The following is a 24,779-nucleotide window of genomic DNA, read 5'->3' on the forward strand; positions in this document are numbered from 1 at the left end:
GGTGGGGAGAGGAATAGTCCTGGTAGCTGTGAGAGTCTGTAGGCTTATAGTAGATATCAGTAGATAGGCCGTCTCCAGAGATGGAGACAGAAAGATCAAGAAAGGGGCGGGAGGTGTTGGAAATGGACCAGGTAAATTTGAGGGCAGGGTGAAAGTTGGAGGCAAAGTTAATGAAGTCAACGAGCTCAGCATGCGTGCAGGAGGCAGCACCAATGCAGTCGTCGATGTAGCGAAGGAAAAGAGGGAGATGGATACCCGTATAGACTTGGAAAATGGACTGTTCCACAAAGCCAACAAAAAGACAGGCATAACTGGGACCCATACGGGTGCCCATGGCTACACCCTTGGTTTGGAGAAAGTGGGAGGAGCCAAAGGAGAAATTATTGAGAGTAAGAACTAATTCCACTAGACGGAGGAGAGTGGTGGTAGAGGGGAATTGGTTAGGTCTGGAATCCAAAAAAAAGTGAAGAGCTTCGAGACCATCTCGGTGGGGGATGGAGGTATATAGGGACTGGACGTCCATGGTGAAAATAAGACGGTGGGGGCCAGGGAACTTAAAATCATTGAAAAAATTCAAAGCATAAGAAGTGTCACGAACATAGGTGGGAAGAGATTGATGCTCATCAACGCGGGTTCCAACGACCATGGACAGCTTCAAAGCGAATGCGCAACCACCGACTCCGACTCCAGGCCGGGTCTTCACATGCTGCGATTGTGACTCCCGTCTCCCCTTCCCCTACCACCACTATGCAATCCCCTCTCCCTCAGATCCCATCGTCAGCTCCTGGGCCCTCAGAGGCTCCATCTTCCTCACACCCCAACTCTTCCCTCTCCACTGACACTACCAGCCTCCCTCCCCCCTCTGATCCCATCTCTCATCCGTGCCATGTCTTTAGAATCCCCTCCGACCTTCAACTCTCTGAGGCATAGTGCTCTGTCCTCAGTAAGGGCCTTAGCTTTGTCCCCCTTTGCCCACACCTCAGTGAGTTCTGCGTACGCCATGACGCTGAACTCTTCTTCTGCCGGCTCCATCTCCGAGTTTACTTCTTTGACAAGGACTCTCCTACCCCCACCAATAACCCCTTCTCCCGTCTTCAACCCTCCTCCTCTTCATGGACACCCCGCTCTGGATCTCTTTATTGCTAATTGCTGACGGGACATCAACCGTCTCGACTTCACCACACCCTGTTCCAATTCCAACCTCACTCCTTCCGAACGCTCTGCTCTCCGCTCCCTCCACACCAATCCCAACCACTCCAACAGCCTCCAATGCACCTAAATCCGGTCACTGTTGGGCCGTCAGATTAGTCTTTTGCAGACTGAACCTGCAATTCTGCTATGGACGGTCTGAAGCCCTGCTGCAAAAGGAGGGGGGTTGGGCATGGGGCGAGTCACTCCATCCTGTTAATTCCCAGAGCTACAGTAAAGTCGATAGAAGCTCCAAAGACATCATCCCTTGGAGTGGGTGAATCTTCTGTTTAAGATGACACTGGTGAGGCCCAGCGACTACTTACTGGCAGCAAATGAAACAAAGAATACAATGAAATACATATTTAATAGCACTTTTTCTTGTAAAATTTATGGTGAATGATGAATGCAAACAATGGAGAAGTGAGGCTGAGTCAAGGGTTGAAGCGTGTGGGTGCAAGGCGAGGTTAAAGCACGTTCAAGGCAAAGACAGGATGAACAGAATGGAGCAAAGTTGGAGGGGAGGAACAGCAGATTCGAGGCCATCCTTCTAAACCGTGAGTGCGAGGTTTGATCTATCTAAGTGCCAGCCCGATTTGGAAATGTCAGGTTCAGGCCAGAGCATATCAACGTAATAGAACCCAAGTTCTAGTGAGAGAAACAACCTGATGTTCGGATGATTTAAATGCTGGGCCAGATGGATTGAAAAGGCAGGGTGTTGAGACAAAAGGCAAGGGGAAGGCCGGTTCTGCTCGCTGCTCCATGATGTTTACTTGGCTCTGCACTGAAATGCGGCTGAGGCTATGGCCTGTTTCATGTCTACGGACTCACAGTTGTTCTGAATATTATTTGCTTACCTTCATTGTTTGCAAGATTTGTTTTTTTCCTCTCACTGCAACTTCTGTTTATTTTTAATGGGTTCTTTGTTTTGTGGCTGCCTGTAAGCAGACAGATCTTAAGGTTGTATAATGTATACATTATTTGATAATAAATGTACTTTGAACTTTGAAGGTGTATGATGGGCTACACCTGGGGACAACATGAAAGACTGGGCCAGGACAGAGGACTCTGGTGAGCTGCTGTTGGCGGTCTATGCCAGAGTAGGGGTGATAAGAGTGAACCTCCAGAAAACATCAGGCCTACATGGTGTCCCTGGCTGTGATCTTATGGCAGTGCAAATTAGCTGGCAGAGGTATGTTCAGACATTTTAGCCTCTCCCTGCTTCTGTCTGAAGTTTCCACTTACTTTAAGAAAACCGCTATCATTCTGGTAACTAAGAAAAACAAGGTAATGTGCTTAATGACTACTACCCAGTGACTCCCACCATGAAGTGCTTTGAGAAGTTGGTCATGGTACGCATTAACTCCAGCTTTCCAGACAACCTCTACCCATTGCAATTTGCCAAACACCAAAACAGTTGATAGTGGAAATCATCTCCCTGGCCTTCACTCATCTCTGGAACATCCCTGACCTCTTGACCAATACATTGCAATCAGTAAGGATAGGCAGCAACACCTCCACCATAAGTATTCTCAACACGTGGTGCCCCAGAAGGCTGCATCCTTAGCCACCTACTGTACTTCCTATACATTCATGAATATGTGGCCAGACTCTGCTCAAAACCATCTACAAGTTTGCAGATGACATCAGGTGGACAATATCTCAAATAACTGTTAGTTGACAATATTTCCCTCAATGTCAGCAAAATCAATTGACTTCAAGAAGGGGGTTGGACCACATGCTCCTGTCTTCATCAATGGTGTGAGGTTGAGAGATTTAAGTTGCTAGGAGTGAACAGCACCAATAGCCTATCCTGATCCAACCATGATCATGAAAGCTCACCAATATCTCTAATTTCTCAGATGGGTAAAGAAATTTAGCATGTCTCTGTAGATCGGGGTGGCCAACCTTTTACATTTCGTGTGTCAGTATTTTCATGCACAAGTTCAGATGCGTCATACAGCTCTTGTACCCCCATTCAATTCTTATAAAAACATGTTAATATAGATATATTTAGCATTTTTACATGATATATTTAATATAAAAACATAATAAACATTACTTCTCTTAATGAGACTTCTAACAAATATATTTTGTCTTCTTTTGATTTCTTCCTTTTTCTTAATCACGTGTTCTTTCCGTAACTCAGACCCAAGCACTAGCTTCAGTTTTCCTTCTATTTCAGTCTGATGTTGTGATTTATAGTGTCTATTAAGATCACGTCTTCCATTATGTGAGAAAGTGTTTTCACAAACAATGCACAATGGTTTTCCTGATGGACCCGCTATAAATAAGAACTCATTTTCCCATTTTTCATTGCGCCACTTCTAATCATCCAATGCGCCACTTTTGGCACGTGCGCCATAGGTTGGCCATCCCTGCTGTAGATCCTTACCAATTTTATCAAAGCACCATTGAAAACATCCTATCTGAATGTATAATAATTTGGTATGGTAACTGCTCTGCCCTTGTCCACAAGGAACTAGAGTTGTGGACTCAGCTCAGCACACAACAGAAATCAGCCTCCATGGATTCCCTCTATAATTCTTGCTACCTCAGAAAGAAGCCAGCATAATCAATGACCCCACACACCCCAAACATTCAAAAGAAGGAAACCAGAAGTCCATGAGCCAGTTCTCATTCGAGGATCAGAGGTGAAGAGGGTTAGCAACTTCAAATTCAGTTGTTATTTCAGAGGAACTGTCCTGGGCTCAGTGAGTAATTGCAATTATGAAGAAAGCACAGCGGTGCCTCTACTTCCTGAGGAGTTTGTGGAGATTTGGCATTACATCTAAAACTTTGACAAACTTCTACAGATGTGTATATTGACTGGCTGCAATATAGAAACACCAATGTCCTTTTATAGAAATGCCTTCAAAAAATAGTGGGCATGGCCCAGTCCATCACAAGCAAAGACCTCCCAACCATTGAGTATATCTACATGAAATGCTGTGACAGGAAAGCAGCATCCATCATCAGGATTCTCCACCACCCAGGACATGCTCTCTTCTCACTGTTGTCATCAGGAAAGAGAAGAACCTCAGGACTCACACCATCAGGTTCAGGAAACCTTGCTACTCCTCAACCATCAGGCTCTTGAACCAAAGAATCAACTTCTCTTCAACCATCATTGAAATGTTTCCACAAGCAATGGACTCACTATCTCATGTTCTTGATATTTATTGCTTTTTTATTTATTACTATTTTTCTTCTTTTTGTATTTGCGCTGTTTGTTGTCTTCTGCACTCTTGTTAAGTGCCCTAGATAGGTGGTCTTTCATTGATTTTATTGTGGTTACTATCCTATAGACTAATTGAGTATGCTCACAAGAAAATGAATCTCAGGGCTGTATATGGGGACATATATGTACTTAGATAATAAACTTAATTTGAACTCTAAACATTTTTTTCTCTCTTTTCTCCCATTGGGAAAAACATACAAAAGCCTAAAAGCACCTATCACCAAGATCAGGGACAGCTTCTATCCCTCTGTTATAAGACTATTGAATGGTTCCCTAGGATCATAATCTACCTCATTATGATCTTGCACTAAATTGTCTACCTGCACTGCACTTTCTCTGTAGCTCTTGCCATTTATTCTGCACTTTTATTGATTTACCTTGTATGACCTCAATGCACTGTGTAATGAATTGATCTGCATGCAAGACATTCTTGCACTATAACCCAGTACATGTGACAATAATAAACCAATTCCATTTTCACCTCGTCTGTTTCCTTAGGTCAACGATCAGCCCTTTTGCTTTGCTAACATGAAGGGCTAGGTGGTTGTTCTGATGTCATAACACAAGTCCTGAACTCTGTCTCATTTTTGTTGTTGATCCAACCTCTAACAGTGGTGTCACCGGGCAACTTGAATATTGAGTTGACACTGAAATGGCCAGAGTCATGAATAAACAAGAAATAAAGCGGGGGACAGAGCCGTCAACTCTGGGGAGCACCAGTGTCGGGATGATGATACAAGACAAGATTTGGTAGTAAAGGTACAAGTAGCAGTCTGGTAAATCAGGGATATTAATGTGTACTTGAAACCAAAGGAGCTGTAAATAGCTATAGCAGCAGAATGATGAGCAGCATCTGGTAACTAAGAAACTAAGAAATTGCTGAATCCATAGTTGAGGTGGAAACCTGTCAAGGCCTGTAACAAGATGAAGTGTTATTCCTTAAATTTATATTGAGCTTTGGTGTAAGATGTGAGTTGCTGAGGTCAGAGTTGAGAATTCAAGTGACCAGCAACCAGTTACTGGCCACTATGTAAATAACCCATCTAATCTACATTGGCCTCCTATACTCACTTGCACAGTGAATAATTTTATTAAAATTATTTTATTATTTTATTAAAGTTTTATCATTTTATTAAAGTTTTCATAGCAATGCAGTGAACATTTTCCTAAATTGGAAAACTGTCAGCGATAATCAACTTAGATACAAATAAACCACTCAGCACTGAACCCTTCCAGCTTCAATATCACCTGCGACCACAAGGGGACAATAAAGCTCAACCATTTTGCCTGTGAAACCAAACCAGCTAGACCTGCTGGATCAGAAGCTCATGCAAGCTTTTTACTACAACGAACTGTGCAATAAACCTCCCATATTAAACAAGTTTTGTTGCGATAAAGAAACAACTAAAGCCACATACTAAACTACTTCAGAACTTGGCACTATTTAGAGAATTGGGTTTCCCTTTGGGCTAACTAACAAGGATCATTTTATTTTACTGGTATATGTATTTCTGAATGCTCACTTTCCTGAAGTTGGTTTAAAATATGTCATTGTGAAATGACTGTAAAACAAGTTTTCAGAGCAGCTCTCCACAGATGATGTCTGAGCTGCTCTACCAGCATTTCCTGTTTCTATTTCAGTTTTCTGCTTTTTTAAAAAAACTTCAGAGTAGTTTAATTATCATTGACTTATTCATTGAACATTGGAAATGCTAGCAGTTATTGACCATTCCTAATTGCTCCTGACCTGAGAAGCCAATTAGGATTCAACCACCTTGTGTGACACAGTCACAGAGGTCTGTGAGGGTCAGAGTAGTAGGCATCCACCGCTAGAAAACATTAGTGAATGAAGTGTCTGTTTTATAATACAGACACAAAATGCTGAAGGAACTCATCATCTATTGAGACAAATAAACAGCAAACTTTTTGAGCAGAGACCCTTCATCAGTCTTGAGTTATTCCAGCATTTTGTGTTTGCTGCTCTGGATTTTGAGCATCTGCAGAATCTCATGTGTTTAGGATCTTTACAGTAGTGCAGTGGATTTAGGACCTTTGTTACTAATTGCAGTATTTTTAAAAATTTAATTATTTAAGTTTAAGTTTCCCAGCTTTAATGGTAAGATTGTAATTCACATCCTAAGACTGTCTGACTGCAGGTCCAGTAGCCTAACCGGTAAATATGTTATCATATTCTGTGATCCTGGGACGTTGAATTTGCTAAATAAAGGGTGTATTGACGTGGCTGTTGTGTAGCGGTTGTGCCATTCCTGCACAAACAGCTGCAGCCACAGAAAGCTCAACAGTACAGCTCTGTCTCTGTCCACAATATCACCTGTGAGTCTTAAGAACTGTAACAAGTCATCAGGACACAAACATAGAAAGGCAAAGCACAAATAGGAAGTGGATGACAGCAAAACCCCATTTAATAAAATTATTCACTGTGCAAGTGAGTATAGGAGGCCAATGTAGATTAGATGGGTTATTTACATAGTTTATTGACTACAGCTCAGCATTCAACACAATCATACTGTCAGTTCTAAACAAGCAGCTCCAAAACCTGGGTCTCTGTACCTCCCTCTGCAACTGGATCCTTGACTTCTTCACCAGTAGACCACAGTCTGTGTGGATCAGAAATAGCATCTCCTCACTGACAATCAACTCTGAATCACCTCAAGGATGTGTGCTGAGCCATGGTGATGAAGTTCTTTGAGAGGCTGGTGATGAAACATATCAATTCTTGCCTGAGAAGTAACTTGGATACACTCCAATTCGCCTATCATCACAACAGGGTAACAGCAGACACCATTTTATTTGCTCTTCACTCAATCCTGGAACATCAGGACAGAAAAGAAGCATACATCAGGATGGTTTTCATTGACTACAACTCAGCATTCAATACTATCATCCCCTCAAAATTAATCAATGAGCCTTAAGTCTTAGGCTTCAATACCTCCTTGTGCAAATAGATCCCCGACTACCCCATTGCAGACCCCAATCAGTTCAGATTGGCATCAACATCTCCTCCACAATCTTCCTCAGTACAGGTGCACCACAGGGCTATGTGTTTAGCTCCCTACTTTACTTGCTTTATAGTTATGACTGAGGTTAAGCACAGCTCCAATGCCATATTTAAGTTTGCTGATGACACCACTGTCACTGGCCGAAACAAGAGTGGTGACAAATCAACATATGGGAAGGTCATTGAGTGATGCCACAACAACCTCTCACTCAACATCAACAAGACTAAGATGATTATTGACTTCTGGAGTTGGATGCTGGAGGTCCATGAGCCAGTCTTCATTGGGGGATCAGAGGTGGAGAGGGCCAACAACTTCAAATTCCTTGATGTTATTATTTCAGAGGATCTGTGCTGGGACCAGAACCTAAATGCCATTACAAAGAAAGCACAGTAGTATCTCTACCTTTTTAGAAGATTGCGAAGATTTAGCATTTCATCTAAAACTGATGACCCCACAACTTCTTGAGATGTGTGGTGGAGAATATATTGACTGGTTGCATCACGGGCTGGTGTGGAAACACCAATGCCCTTGCATGGAAAAGCCTATAAAAAGTAGTGGGTATCGCCCAGTCCATTGTGGTAAAGCTCTCCCCACCATTGAGGACACCTGTATGGAACTCTGCCAAAAGAAAGTAGCAACCATCATCAAGGACCCCCCACCCTCCATGCTTTTCTCTTCTCACAGCTGCCACTTGGAAGAAAGTACAGGAGCCTCAAGATCTGCACTACCAGGTTCAGAAATAGCTAATACTCCTTAACCATCAGGTTCTTGAATCAGATGGGCTAATTTTACTCAACTTCACTCACCCCATTATTGACTTGTTCCCGCGAATTACTCACTTTCAAGGATTCTTCATCTCACATTCTCAACACTTATTGCTTATTTATTATTTTCTTTTTGTATTTGCGGTTTGTTTTTTTCCCGCACATTGGTTGTTGTAGTCAGTAGGATGTGGTCTTTCACTGATTTAATTGTGTTTCTTGTATTTACCGTGATTACCTGCAGGGAAATGAATCTCAGAGTTGTATATATCTGTCACCATATGCTTTGATAATAAACTTACTTTGAAAGTTGCTCTACTCTCTCTACAATTGTGTGGGCATGGACAGCTCAAATGCTAACTTCCAATTTATCACTGACACAATTGTTCGTTGAATTTCAGGTGGTGTCGTGGGGGCATACAGGAGTGAGATAGATCAGCTGTTTGCGTGGTGTTGCAACAACAACCTTGCATTAAGGTTGCATCAACATCATTAAGGCCAAGAAATTGATTGTGGACTTCAAGAAGGGGAAGACACAGAAATGTACACCAGTCATCATTGAGGGATCTTTAGTGAAAAATATGAGAAGATTCAAGTTTCTGGGTGTCAACATCTTTGAGAATCTATGCTGAGCCCAACATATTGATGCAATTACAAAAAAGCACAACAGTGGCTACATTTCCTTTGGAGTTTGAGAGTTGGTATATTACTGAAGGCTGTAGCAAGTTCCTACAGATGTACTGTGGCAAGCATTCTAATTGGTTGCAACATGATCTGGTATGGAGGGGCCACTGCAGAGGATTGGACAAAGCTGCAGAAAGTTGTAAACTCTGCCAGCTTTATCATGGGCTCCAGCCTCCCCACATTTAGAACACTTTAAAAAGGCGATGCCTCAAAATGGCGGCATCCATCATTAAGGATCCCATCACCCAGGACATGGCTTCTCATTGCAAACATTAAGGAAGAGGTGCAGGAACCCAAAGATACACTTCATGTTCAGAAACAACTTCCCCTCTACCATCAGATTTCTGATTGGACAATGAATCCACTAACACTACCTCAGTAATTTTTCCTCTCTTTTAGCACTAGGTATTTAATTTTCTTTGTTATATATCCTTATTGTGTAGTTTTTATTATTATATATTACAATCTACTGCTGCTATAAAACAACAGATTTCATGATAATTACCAGTGTTATCAAACCTAATTCTAATATTTCATGGATTGGTTTGATAACTAACAGGCTTCAACGATATTTATTTAACAGAACAAGAGTTCACAACCATTGATTAGCCAATCAATAATACTGGTGCTGCTGGAGGTCTAAAAATCTAAAGGCAATGAAAAATGCATTTCTGTACCATGCCATACAACTATTTGCAGTGACAGTCAACACTGAGAGAGTCATGAGTGGAGCAAAAATTCAATAGGAAAGCTTGTTATCAGCATGCTAAAAAAGAGTTTGCAAATATCAGCAAATACTGGTACTAAGATGGAAATATTTATTGATTGGGATGTGTTTTCCCAATGAAAGATATCAAAGGATCGCTGGGGCCAGGGGAAGGTGCACTGCAAAATCCCAACAATAAAGATGAGATGCTGCTTCAGTGCTTATTGACCAAGGGCCATGTCTACAGGAGCAACTTTCTGCTTTTCTCCCAAACACTGCTCAGCTTCTATATCCACTTTAGAGAGCCTGAGGTTTTTGATATCCCATCTGAAATAGGTCAAGCACTGTGGGAGGGTCAATACCGAGTGAGCGCTGCACTTTGGGAAGGATTGGTAGCAAGGGAGCACTACTGAGAATCATGATAGGGAATCAGAGGTCCTGATTTGTCCTCACAACTGCTCACGGGATCTTGATGTGTGCTGTCCTGAGGCGATGGCTTCCGGAAACCTTGTCAGGAGACCCTCTCCTGCTGTCAACACACTCCTCATAAGTTCTCCCCACTTACTTCCTGCCCAACCCTACCTACCCCCTCTTTACTTCATCCAACCTTCTTCCACCAAACCATCCCACCCTATCCCTCCCTCTGCTGAAACCATCTCTTCTTCGCCCCCTGCCCAAACCAGCCTTTCTCTATCACACTTACTCCTCCCATTACCCTCCTCCAAATCCACCTATCCGCTACACCAACCCACCCCTCCAACCCCCAACCATTCCATAACCCCACACCACTTCCACAAACTCTGCCTCCTCACCACCCATCTCCCTCTCGTATCCTCCTCCTCCACTCAAACCCAGCCTCCTCAACCTCCCCTATTTCCACTCTTCAACCCTCACATAACACTTTCCCCTCCCCTCTACCCTAAACCACCTCCCCTCCTCCTCCACATTCCCTCCACCTCCAGAAAGGTCTTGCCTCCCGCCCCAAACCTCAACCTTCCACCACCCCTCAACCGGCGGTGAAAATTTAGACACTGCGCAAACGCAGACCTGGTTTGGCGGGCTGGCGCAAAGCAGGCTGGAATTTTGGTCACAAAAACGAGAAAACCTGCAGATACTGCACATCCTAAGCAACGCAGATAAACTGCTGGAGGAATTCAGCAGGCCAGGCAGTATCGATGGAAAAGAGTAAATAGTCGACGTTTCGGGCCAAGACCCTTCATCAAAACTGTTGGCCACCGAATAACTACAGTACCCAGAGTGCCCTCTGCGCACTAACACCGCGAGAGTGCGTTTCATCGCTGAACTCTCGTTTCGCGTAGGACCTGTCGCGAGTTCTGTTGGCGGGCGGTGATGTAGAGCACAATGTCGGGCTGTGACAGATCTGCGGCTGCCAGCATGGGTGAGTGCTGCCGGTGGACGACTGTCGCGTCTAAGGGGTGCTCCGAGCTCAGCCGGGCGCTAAGTGTGGTTTCAGACTCCGAGGAGAAACGGGGCTGGATAGCGGGCGGCTACTACTGTTGTCGGCGAGCCGGAGAGTAGCGGCTCTGGGAGGGGCCGGGCCCTGCGTAGTCCGGTGCGCCCTCGGGCCTGGGTATCTCCCCACACTCTTCACGGTTCCAACCGCTGAGGTCAGAGCAGGCGGCGGGGTGAAATGGCTCACCGCTAGTGCCGTGGCTGGGTCGGAATGCATATCCCCCGGGTGAAGGCGGCAATGCGGGGCCCACCCAGCCGTTTGTTCGTTACGGGCTGCATGATCTGTGGCTGCGGCTTCAGGAAGGGGCCGCTCGGTCCGTTGTGCTTGAGTTGACTCTGAGTGAGACCAGCCTAGTAAGTTCCGCATCGAGAAGACACATACCTCCCTTCCTGTTTAACGTGGAAGCGGTCTCGTAAAAACAAGAACAGTTTCATCCTGATTCCCAACTTGTTACAGGTTTTCGAAGTGTAGACTTAGGATAGGAAAAGGTCCTTCTTTTAAATCAGCTCAAAGTCCGTTCCGCGAAGTTTTGTCTGTCTCTTAACTCTTTATATTTTATGAATGAATTAGTTGCTAGTGAGTGACATGCCTATTTTTATCTGATTACGAAGTCTGTGTTGAATTCTTATGATTTCTTTGTTAGTGGAACTATGCAATGAATTTGCTATTCTTATGAGTTCCTCCAATATTTTGGGCGTGTTGCTTTGAATTTCCAGCATCTGTAGAATTTCTCGTGTTTATGATTTGCTGTTCTTATGTTTGTAATATTTACTGGGGGTGGTGTGGATAAATTTGATAGCTGAACATTTTAGATTGTGGCATCTTCCAATATAGGAGGCCATTGGAATCTTTGCAGAGTTCTCCGATTACCCTGCACTTTCCTATAATCTGGTAACTTCTTGTCCAATAGTAATCCATTTTTTTTCTGTAAAGATCTTATTAAAAGTACATTTTATGCCCTTTCTCAGACTAAGTACAATAATAAATCTCTGTTCTTGGTGGTCCTCATTTTCTCAACCACCTTGTCAATAGAAATGGTTTCCGCTTTCCTTAACATTTCACAAATTCTTTTAGTTTTGAATGCCCTGTTTACCCCGTCCTTCTCTAGCAATACTGCTGCAAACATTCAGATGAGAAGGAAGTAGTTTTGTCGGACAGTAATCTCCACTCTGCGTCCCCCTCTCCCTTCTGTTAGCATTTCAACCCCTTTCCAACAGTGTTTCTACTATTGACTTTTATAAGTCTTATAGTCTCCGGTTTTACCACCCTTTCAGCAAGAATCTTATGAATCTCATCACTGGAGAAGTTTTGATTTGTCTCTGACTTAAATAGGTGGCTAGATTTTAAATAGTGACCTCAGTTTTAGATTCTTTTCACAAGAATCAACTCCAGACCCAGCCTGCCAAGAGCATTCCAGATTTTGTATTTTTTTTCAAGGTAACTCATGATCTTCTAAACTCCTGAAGATAGAAGCCAAGCCTATGCAATCTATCATCACAAGACTACCTGCTCATTCTAGATATTAGTCCAGTAAATGCAGGGCTGTGATGTGAATTTTTGTCAGATCCTGCTCCACTACCACCTCCACCCGATTTATTGAGATAAATTGTGGAGTAGGCCCTTCCGGCCCTTTGAGCCATGTCACACAGCAACCCACTGATTTAACCCTAGCCTAACTATAGGACAATTTGCAATGACCAATTAACCTTCCAACCAGTATGTCTTCGGACTGTGGGAGGAAGTCAGAGCACCCAGAGGAAACCCAGTTCATGGGAAGAATGTACAAACTCTTTATTGAACCCTGATTGCCTGTACAGTAAAGCGTTGTGCTAACCACTATGCTGCTGTGCCAGCCTGTTGCTGCTTGACTTGTTAAGTTCCTCTAGCAGTTTTTCTCTTTTACTATTGCAGTAAACCTCTGAACCACTTCCAGCGCATTAACATCCTCCATTTAAAATAATGCATATGATACTCTTGAATGTTTTCTCCCCAGTACCGTTTACAACTTAAGTGCAACTTCCCTGCACTTCTTTTCAATTCACTTCAAAAATTAACAAGAAGTTGTGTTAGCTTTCCTGATACTTGTTTTACTTTTTCACTGTGAATCATGAATTGGATTACCCAAATCCTTCCATATCTCTCAACTCTGCAGTGAATAACCTTTGTTTTTCCTGTTACAGTGGACAGCATTATATTGTATTCCATTTGTCAGATTGGCTCACTCATCTAACCTATCTATGTATCTTACTGTATGTTTTTGCCAATATCTCTATTTTTCCATATAAATGAATTTTAATATATATTGCATACATTTAGCAAATCTTCTGCAAATTCAAGACCCGACATCCTTCCTGAAACGTCCACCATGAACTGCAAAAAGCATTGGCAAGGAGACCTAATGTTTGATTTGTAAAGATTTTATACAAGCTCCTTTTTTGTGTGTGTGTATGCCAGCCCATATGCTTACTCAATTCTAGTCAGCTTGTCATCATGAAAGGCTTCCTGTGGCAGTTGTGCAGCCTATGAAGGATTCGGTTTATTGATCATTAGCTATCATGATTTTTAAGTATTGCTTGATCAGATTTTCAAATAATTGTATTATTTTAGTCCACATTGATTCTTTGAAAATGTTTAAACTCTGTATGCCATGAAAGAATGTGAAATGTGAATGCAGTGGAGAGCTGCAGTTATGAGACCTGCTAAGCATTTGAGACATGGCAAACCACATGACTTCCTTCAGTTTACCTATCTGTAAAACGAATCTTGAGCCATTCTGCTACAGTTACTGATTTCTTTAAAATACTTCTGTGGAGGTTAATTTACTTTTTCATACGTCATCTCATGTTGAAGTCAATGCAGATGACTCTCATTTCATATTTTAAACTGTTTTGTTCAATAGGGCCATCCTAATGCTAAACAATGATCATTCAAGTGTAAAATGCATATTCATTAACTGATTTTTTTCAGCATCTACAGTTCCAAATTCAGAGATTCTGATTTTAGTATTAACTGTACTAAAAATATTTTAATTAAATTTTTAAAGTGGGGTTATGATGCATCCTGTTGTAGGGTTCAGCCCAAAACGTCTATGATTTCTCTTTGCCCACAGATGTTGCTCAACCTCATGGTTTCAATCATTACTGCGTTCCTTGAGCAGATTGTTTGTTTCTCTGGATTCTAGCATCTGCAGTCTCCGTTGGCTCGGCAAAACCAAATTCCTAGTTTGCCTTATGTTTTTTTCTTGAACCTAGTAGGTTATAATTTTGATTATTATGTCAGTTTCTTACAATGTAATATGCTTTAGTTTCATAGTTATAACAAGCTTTAGTAACTCATCAATACAGATGTTATGGTTGGATGGAGCTATTTGCAAGGAGAGTAGTTAGATTCAGTTTTAAAAGGAATTCACTGGGTTGCAGAATTTAATTTCCTATATGTTCCAGTACCTGAGAGGGTATATGGTTGTGCCAGATACTGGATGTAGTTTTTACAAAATAAACAGTCTTGTGCCCCATTGAAATGGTTTATTCAACATATTTCTTTGTCTTTAAGCTAGGCAATGGATCAGTTTATATAGCAAAATGCACCCTGCAGTAGAGGTGTGTTCAATTTGTGTAGTTGTGCAGTTGTATGAAGCTTTTACAGCTGTAGAAAGTAAACTGTGATGTCTGGCAGACCAGCTGCAACACCTTTCCTTTTGGTATTCTTGCACTAGCAATAGATATGGGAATTTGTAAACCAGCATTTTTGTTTATTTGTGCCCTTAAAATCTGGTTTCTCTTCTCACTTGGAGACTCTCGCTCTCTCCCTCTTTCTCTTGGTGGCATGTTTCAGATTGGAACTAAATTCTTCAAGATCCACTACTTAAAACAGCAGCCTTGGCAATCTTAGGTGGAGTGCAATATTTGAATTCTTGGCAAAGTTGAGGTCTTGTTATTTAGCCAATTTGAGTTTGAATTTTACATTTGGTCTATCAATGATGATTAAAGTTAAGAGTATATTGTATAATTGAAGATAGTAAAAATAGAATGAAGATTTATCAAACCTTAGAGGTGTATTGACCATAGTACCACTGTAACTAGATATATGGCACTAGGAGGAAATACTCATAAACTGATCTTATTATTGAGATACTACATTAGATTTGGGGCATTGAAGGTTTTCTCAATGCAATTTGTTAATATAGCTAAAAGGTCAATTGTGAGATGGTCTACATTTGAACCCCTGTCCAAACTGATCTATGTAAGAGCTTCCTTATAAAAGTAGGGAAATGTGATTGTTAACTTTATTGAACTGCTGCAGTTAGGCTTGAATAACTGGACATTTTTTGTTGGACTTGTTGCCTTTGGATTTTAGAGACACAATGATTCAATGAGCCATAATTTTGGTTTTTTTTGCACTTACTAAAAAATAATCAATTTCCCTTCAGATGTTAATGTTGAGCTTTCGGATTTTTTTTTCTGAAACTTCCTGCCTTAGTAGCTTTTACTCCTTTTGTTCTTAAGCAAAATGCCTCCATGCTTTGCCAGTTTTAATTTTATAACCTACTTGTACATTATTGCTATGTTAAATGGAACTTGTGCCAGTTTGTTGAATGCTTCTGTTCTCCATGATTGTCTTTCTTGAGTTACCGTGCATGCACATGTAGATTCTGTTGGGTTGGTAGCATGAGCCATTTTTGATACTGGATTGAAAAGAGGATACAAAGTTCTACCATTCCATCTGGTTAAATTCTAGTATATTGTTTAATAGTGTGAAGCTTTAGTTTGTTTGCTCACTACGAGAATTCCATCAGGATGTAATGCAATTTAAGGCAAAACTTAAGGAAGCATACTGTCTCTTTAAGATGAAAAATAATTGGTTAAAGAGCATTTTTGCATCTTCAGTGGGCAAAAATTTCAACAGCTGAAATCCTGGGTATAATTTTAGTTGGTTTGGGGCAAGAGAGTTAGTGGCTGGTAAATGTCAGTTAAGATGATCAGAGTTGTATTCATTTAGATATAAAGCCCTGCTTAAGTTGTTTGGTTATAATAAGGCTCAAATTTAAGACTGACCTCTAAAATATTAGAATTGTAGTAATATCATCTGAATAATCAGGCTGAGTGTTGCAAGAATAGCAAAATAGACACAAAATAAAAGGGAAGACAATTCATAGTGACACGAAGAAATATTTCTGCAGAAAATTATTGAAAACTAGAATGTGCTACCTGCAGAAAGGCTCTAATATAGTCTAAAAGAAGAAATTGAATAAATAGTGAGAAAGATCTGTCCGGTTATGGAGAAAATGCTGAAGGGTAGAATTAAAGACCTGGCATGGGCGAAATTATCTCCTATATTCTAAATATTCTATGAACTAAAAAATAACATTTGCACCTTAAAAAGAGGCCAGTCCATGCCAACATTAATGTTCCATATAAAGTCTTTACCCTTCGTTTAACTTTGGCAGCAATTCATCTGTTCCCTTTACTGCTTCTCTGGATTTACTCAAATGCACCAATGGTTTTATTAATTTCCCCTGGGTAACAGGTCTTGCTTAATTCGGCCCAGAATCCCTCCCCGTACTCTCAAAGCTTTCTTCTCTACCCTACAATTTTCCTTTCTCTAACTCCCTTTGCTTCTTTTTGGCCCCCTCACAATCTCCCTCAACCTCCCTTTTGCTGGTTTCATTTCTCCTTTCCTTTCTTGATCTTAGTCCCTGACTATTTGCCATCTCTTCAGGCTGGTTATTTCCTTGAAGTTCTCACAGTAAAAATCTTGTGGGGGTTGAATATGTAGATTATACTGGGCCTGTTGTCTTGTGTTCTATTTTGTGGCACTTGGTAACAATACTAATGAATGTTCACTCTGGTAGCTGACAAAATTGAAGTGCAGAGTGTTCCTGGTATTCTGGATGTTCTGAATTGCACAGGGTGGGAAAACTTCTGCAGTTAGTCCTTGCAGAATGTTGGAATGGTATCCTTTATTATATCTGCCTTGAATAAACAGTTCTTGTGATGCTTCACTTGTGGTCTTGCAGAAAAACTTTCAGGTCATGTCTATCATTGCCAGCTTAAGTGATGACTTAAGCTTTCCCTTATCCTCAGTGTGCCGTTGTTCGGTAGATTACATTCTGTTTTTTTTAAATCTTTATTCTGGAAATTGGGTTATGTTCAGCTGGCTAGTGAAAGAGAATGTCACTTTTAGTTTTAAAACAGATTATAAATGTTTAAGTTGGGAGTTGGGTTGATTGAGTAGTAAATTAATTCAAGCAGTTTAGGATTTCAGGTGGATTTTCTTTTGGTTACTCTTAAACTTTATGTACTGGAGAATCTTTAAACATTGTAAATGTCCTTCTATGTATGGTTTGGCATTGTTTTCTCTGACTACAAAAACAAAATTTCTCTGGCCATACATTTAGCAGATCACTTTGTGCAAGGACGATTGCAGAGGACTTGGCTTTCAGTTAAATAATTTCTTAATGGAGTTATGATTTTAATTAATGGTTTCGTATATCCCAACAGAGTAGTTGCACTTGCACTGTGTATTAATTTAGTTTGTCTAATGGCAAAGCTAAAAGAAGCCTAATTATAATTGAGAAATTATTTTCTACAGGAAAATACAGTTTAGATTTAAATAGTTAGATAAAATTCAGCAAAAGCAATCATATCACATTACCTATGGTTCTTGTTGTTCCTTGCGTAAGTGGCAATTTGGCCCATTAAATCTACACCAGCATTCATAATTGTTTCCCTATGTCTGTTCCCCTTCATGCCCATCAACTTAACCCTGATCGTACTTCCATATTATGTTGTACTTCCAACCAACATTTATTATCTACCAACCAGTGAACCTTAGGATATGGGAAGTAATTGAAGGACTCAATGAATGTCTAAGTCGTCACAGACAGAAAAGCAGGTTGGGTTTGAACCTAGGTTACCCGAGCTATGAGGCTGCAGTGGCCCCACCGTTCTATAACTAACATAGTGGCTCACTAGAACATCTGACTTCACACAAATTCTCTTGTATTTTCAAAGCAGTTTTCAAGTTCAAGCTTTTGTAATTTGCTACGTGTTTGTAATAATGAAGTAGAAATAAAAGGAAGTCTGGCACATTTTGGGCACAGTATTGCCCTTGGTTATGCACTTGAGTATTTGTTTATTATTGTTGTATTTATTGAGACGCAATGCAAGGCTTTTGTTTGCATACCATCCAGTCCAATGAGGGAGCAAAAAGAAAAACATCACAGGAAGGACGTCAAGGCATCAGAAAAGCTTCACCAGGTGGCTTCCTGGATTGAAGGGTATGACCTATAACAAGAAGTTGGACAAACCTGGGTTGTTTACTCAGGAATGTTAGAGGCAGAGTGGGGGACCTGATCACTTTTTATAGAAGTAGTCTCTTGGAAATAATTAAGGCCTGAATTGTGTCGAGCTGTTATGTACCAGTACTTTGATCAGTTATGCTAGAGTTTTTGAGGGAACTCATGCTCTAATCTTAACTCAGGATTACCAGTTGCAAGATTAGTTCTCAGTGGGCAGGTGTCAAGAATTGGGCTACTTGCCCATTGTCTCGATTCATGATGTGTTGCTTCAATGATTATCTACTGGTAGCACTCTCAGCTGCTGTTGAGAAGTTGGTTATGCCTATGAATTACCTCCTTCCTCAGTAAGGCCTTGGACCCAGACCCTCTATAATTCATCAACCACCACAACAGATCTATAGTGGACACAAACTCACTGGCTCTCCACTCTGCTTTGGAGCACCTACGCAACAAGCTATGCTTGTTAGGCTGCTGTTTATTGATTATAGCTTGGTGTCCAATACCATAATCCCCTTAGTATTAACCACTAAGCTTCTAAACTTGGGTCCCTACCTTCGTCTGCACCTAGACCTCAACTTCTTCACGGGAGAATTCAGTACTGATTGGTGATTAAAATCTCCCTGACTTTCAAAACAGACGTGGCTCAATGATGTGCGCTTAATCTGCCCTCTGTACACTCATTGTGTGGCTAAGCACAGCTCAAACACCATTGATAAATTTGCAGATAATTCTACTGTTGGTATTCTCAGATGGCAATGAGGTGTACATACAGCAGTGAGATAGATTGGCTGGTTGAGTGGTGTTGCAAAAATCCAACTTCAACCAGTCAATAACAGCAATACTGAGGAATTGACTGTGGACTTAAGGAAGAGAAAGTCGGAAGAACATGCACCTATCCTCATTGAGGGATCAGTGGTGGAAAGGATGAACAGCCTTAAGTTTCTGGGTGTCAGCATCTTGGAGGATTTGTTCTGGGCCCAGCACATTGATGCAATCATGAAGAAGGCACATCAGCAGCTTGAGTTTTAAAAGCTTTGGTGTGTCGACAAAGACTCTTGCAAATTTGTATATATGTATGCTTAAGAGCATTCTGAATGGCTGCATCACATGGAGCCTCCAATGCAGAAGATTGTAAGAAGCTGCAGAAATTGTAGACTGAGCTCCATCATGGGTACAGTCCTTACCCCTGCCCCACCGCCTTTCAAAGATATTTTCAAAAGTTTGTGATTCAAGAAGGTGACATCCACTCAGCACTCTCACCATCCAGGAAATCCCCTCTTCACGGAACTACCATCTGGTAGAAGCTACAAGAGCCTGAAAACCCACACTCAGATTCAAAAACAGCTTCATCTCTGTCATTAGATATTTGAGCTGTTCATGAACATGTGAGCACTATCATATTAATCCTTTTGCACTATGCTGCTGCAAAACAGCAAATTTCACGTCAATAAACCTGATTCTGATTAATAACTGTTAATCCTTAAAACTTGGCTTGGCTTTTGGATAAGTGTCTGCTCCTAATCAAATGGAAAGTGCACTGAATGATAGGCAAAACAGAAATGTTATGTCTGGGTTGCTAGGAGGATGAACTTGGCATCAGAAGCTTGGTAATTTTTGGGAGACATGTTGCCCATTCAAAGTAACAATTAACACATGGACAGTACCAGTTTCTTTTCCTGTGGTTAATTCATGTAGCCCCTCAAAATCATGAACCAGCAAGAGTTAAAGAAGCATATTGAATTTGTGAATTGTGGAAGTTTGTCATCGTATACATTAGATTCAAGCCTGTTCTCGTGCTAACAATGATTTATTGTTGCCTTTCCCTGCTGTAAGCTTTCAGCTTCTGTAGTTCAAACAAGATTTTGGTTGAATGATCTGATTTTTGCTAAATCTTGTCAATAAATGCAATGTTGGTGCCGGAATGTGTGGCCACTCTTCTGAACTGGCCCTGCAAATTCTTGGGTGTTCTAGTTAATGCAGATGATGCATTTCTCCATGTTTCAATGTATATATTTATTTTTATTTTTTAATATTATATATGTATATAAAATACATTTGAGCAAATGAAAAGCTTACATTGATGGAAAATTTAGCTTCTAATTGGAATCTGTAGCCTCAAAGACATCTTCAAGTATTCATCTGCCTTTCTTCTACCTGAAGTAACCTTGAATTGAAATTTATGAAATTTTGTATTTTAAGAAAATTGAATAGACCAAGGGAAATAATTGATCAGATGAGTTTGGTTCATTGTTTATATTTATTTCATTGGTCTTCAACTTTCTGACTAAATTAATTTGTCAATATTTCCAGCAGCTTGTATAGCATCTTAATTATTCAGATTTTTTTTAGGTAATCTGCGTTTATATTTGTAATAGTATAAGATGAATGTTGCAGTTAGATATTAGTGATTTTAGTCTATTGGAGAAAAACAACTGGCAGATGAGGTGATTTCTTCAATTCTAAGGTCCTTTTGTCCATTAAAATGTGAGCCATAGTTAGCAGTATGGTAACAAATTATAAAAAACTTCTGAGTGGAAGAAATTTGCTTCACAATGTGGGATTTGATTTGTAAACAAGAAGCTAACGAGCTAATTGGCAGTGATTCAGAATGGGGAGCTTTTCCTTTCTTTTTAAGGAACTTCTGTTTGAGTTTTAAAAATTCCTCAGGCGTTTTTATCCTTTCTATGATCTGGCTGTGTGGAATACTAATTTTAGTCAATATTGCAACTGGTAGGAGTTTATGGCACTCGAAGGAAGGTGACCATGTGGTCCAGTGGGGGACAAAGTAGAAAGTATGCTGTGACATGTGGAGATGAAACTAGCAGTCAAAAGCTAAATGATATGTTGGCCTTCATGGTGAGAGAAGGGACTACAGGATTAGGCCTGCCTTACTGCAACTATACAATACTTCGGTGAGGTCATACTGTGAAAATTTGTTGTGGTCTCCAAGAGGAAGGATGCTCTCACTGTAGGGAAGTGCAGCAAAATTTAACAAGACTGATTCTTGGGATGGTAGCACGGTTGTATGAAGGAAAAGAGTCATTTAGGCTTAGGTTTACTAGAGTTTAGAACACTGCGAAGGGATCTCATAGAAACCTACAAAATTCTAATAAGACTGGGCAGATTAGATGCTGGAAGTTACGATGCAACTTCTGAAAATGGTCCATTAAGGGCCATCATAGCCCAAGGACAAGGGATAAGCTAAGTACGGTTTACCAAGTAAGATGAGAAATTCACTGGAGAGTGAAAATCTCAAACTCAACCACAGAGGGCAGTTGAAGTTGCATTTTGTGGCAAAAGTAGGATCAATATTGGGATGATGAACCAGAATTGTATTGCATAGGACAGTAGGCTTGAATGTTGAATGGCCTTCTGCTTGCATTTTGCTTGTGACTTCCAGTTTTCTGTTTATAGGAGAGTACAGGAAATTGATTCAACTTTGATTGTAGTGTATGGTGATCTTGAGTTGGAGAATGACTGACTCCTGTTCTTATTTCTTAACACTTTGGAGCTCTTCATCCTGGATCTAATGGAGCAAATATGCACTTAACAAATGATTTTAAAAAGTAGTGTGACATTGGTCCTTAAAGGTCCATAGTGTTGGCAAAAACCTTTTCTTGCTGTTGTGGTTACAGGCTAATTCCAGAATAGAATGACTAACATAGTTCAGGAAATTCAAGATGGGATATTAGGGAAGTGTAAGATAAGCAGTTATGAGCTGGTAGTCTGCATAATGCCAGTCATGTACAGCTGTTCCAATGAATGATTTCATCCAACTCCAGAGCTAAAAGGTCCCTTCTGGACTGAAAATTAAGGTGACTCGTTTTGTTAAATCTTGCAGTATTGCAGATGAGGGGTAGGGCTGACTGTCATTAATTTGAACTTGATTGTGTTGTGAATTATGAGGAGTAAGAGAATACATTTTAAAATTTATATAAATTGCTGTCATTGTGAAACATAGAACAGTACAGCACAGGAATTGATTAATCAGTAATTTAATCAATTACTGATTAAATAAGTGATCAACTAATCTCTTCATATCTCTTCATTTTCATGTGCCTATGTAAATGTCTCTTAAAAGTCCCTAATGTATCTGCCTCTACCACCAGCCCAGGCTGTGCATTCAAGGCACCCACCACACTGTGAGGGTGGGGGGGGGGGGGGGGGGGAACTTGCTTCTCCCATCTCCTTTGAAATTACTTCTTCTCACCTTAAATGAATGTCCTCTGGTATTAGGTATTTCAACCTTGGAAAAAATAGACTGTCTACTGTATCTATGCATTTCATAATCTTATAAAGCTCTATCAGATCTCCCCCCTCAGCTTCTGATGCTCCAGAGTAAACCCCCTCTAATCCAGGCACCATCCTGGTAAACCTTCTGCACCATCTCCAAAGCCTCAACGCCTTTTCTATAATGGGGTGACTAGAACTGTATGCAATATTCCAGGTGGGGCTTAACTAGAGTTTTACAAAGTTCCAACAAAACTTCCAGACATTTGAAATGTATGAGTGGTTTTAATATGTTTAAATATAGAGTAAGTGATGTACAGTAGTTATATTTGAAGCCTAACATTTTCTTTTTGTTTCATGCTGTTGGTGACGATGCTGGCTATTATACTGCATCTTATTTCCAATTCTCACTGTGCCACTTGGATGTTTTGTGACCATCTCTGGACTCTGGAACTATGGGTTTACAACAGCGGTAAGTATTTGAAACCTGACCTGTCTTTTTTCCAACTTTACTTGATGTGGAATTGTCTGGCTTTCTTGACGCAGCGTGTTGTATATGAATTGTCATTTTAAGTTTTGGCTCTCTACTGCTGAGTTTGTTTTGGTGTGAGTGTTGTATTCATTGTTTCTGTTGTTGAAACTAATTGTTTTTTATTATGTTATAGCAACAAAAGAATCTTGAAGGATATGTGGGGTTTGCAAACCTTCCTAATCAAGTGTACAGAAAGTCTGTGAAGAGAGGATTTGAATTCACATTGATGGTTGTGGGTAAGTAATTTAGAATATATTGAAAATGGAAATCATTTAATTGTCATTTAGTTATTAGAGACCTTGTTGAAGAGAAACTGGTGGAAAGGTTGAGGAGTATATGCAGTATGTAATCCTGAATCATGTACTTGAATATCTCAGACTTATTTCTTCAACAAATGAATTTTAGCTAAGAGTGTTCTGTTCACATCCCTGTGAGTTAAGGAAGTAAGTCAGTTATCCATGTTTTGTTGTTGACTGAGGGTAGATTCCTTTTTGAAACCTCTATGAAGAAATAAATTTATCCTGTCACTTGAATAGTGCCTACAAGAGATGTACCTTGTGGCTAAAGGTGAGAATTTATTGACAACTGAGGGAGGAGTCATTGGAACCCCATTCTATTTGAAGCAAAATAGTAATCAAAGAAATGTACTTTTCAGATCAGCAAAATTGTTGAACTCCAGGAGTATAAACGGTTGAAGTTGGATCATTCCTAGTGATAGATGGTGTTAGATATTTGTGATGACTCTGCTAAAACAAAGGAAATAATTCCATTAAACTGGACAATGTGATCCTGAAAAGAGACATGATTAAAAAGAACTTCATTTATTTATTCAGCAATTTATGAGGAGTAGGCCCTTCTGGCCCCATGCCACCCTAGCAATGCCCAACTAACCCTAACCTAATCATGGGACAACTTGCAGTGAGCAACTAACCTATCTGGTACATCTTTGGACTTTGGAAGAGAACTAGAGGACATGGAGAAATGCCATGGAGAGAACATACAGAGACTCCATCCAGAATGGTGCCGGAATGGAACTGCAAATTTGGAACACCCTGAGCTGTAATAGTGTCAAGTTAACTACTATGCTGTATCCAATGGACATAGACCTCACTCTCTCACGCCATATAATTTTGATGAAGCTCACAATATATTTTCCATTTTGCCTCTTAAATTCAAAGCATATGAATAATTTTTAATCTGCCTTTGTCTTATTTTTCTTTTTTGCTTTACATTATTTAAATCAATCTAATGTTTCTAATTTCAAGTTGACATGAGAAAGGACACAACAATATTTTGTAAGGGGTTTAAAAAGTGAGGGGAGAAAGGAATAGGATGTTAGAAGACTCTTCTGATGAAGGATCTTGAACCTGAGACATTTCTGTTTACACAAAGTCTGCCTGACTTTGCTGAGTGTTTACAGCACTTTTTTTCAGTTTCTAGCATTTAGTTTTTTTCTGTAGCACAAACACTGGCAAAGATCAGCTGGATGCAAGGAGGCCTGGTTTTGAGCTGTATTACACCACTGCAAACTTGGGGCACTATTGGAACATTCAGAACATCTCAGACTGAAATTAATTTTGTGGATTTGATTTGATTTTGAAAGTTAACTGCAGCTGATAATTGTAATGGTGTAATATCTGAGA

At 40.4% G+C, this 24,779-nt stretch overlaps 1 protein-coding gene across 1 annotated transcript in view; it reads left to right on the top strand.

Annotated features, from left to right (window-relative positions):
* Nucleotides 1-10,887: 10,887 nt before the first annotated feature.
* Nucleotides 10,888-24,779, top strand: part of LOC140729787 (septin-7) — a 131,007-nt gene continuing 117,115 nt past the window's right edge. Inside the window, exon 1 of the mRNA XM_073050007.1 lies at nt 10,888-10,999. Coding sequence (XP_072906108.1) covers nt 10,963-10,999 — 37 coding nt within the window. The 5' untranslated portion in view covers nt 10,888-10,962. The remainder of the gene's footprint in view (nt 11,000-24,779) is intronic.

Source organism: Hemitrygon akajei, chromosome 1 (assembly GCF_048418815.1).
Source record: "Hemitrygon akajei chromosome 1, sHemAka1.3, whole genome shotgun sequence".
Taxonomy (NCBI): Eukaryota; Metazoa; Chordata; class Chondrichthyes; order Myliobatiformes; family Dasyatidae; genus Hemitrygon; species Hemitrygon akajei.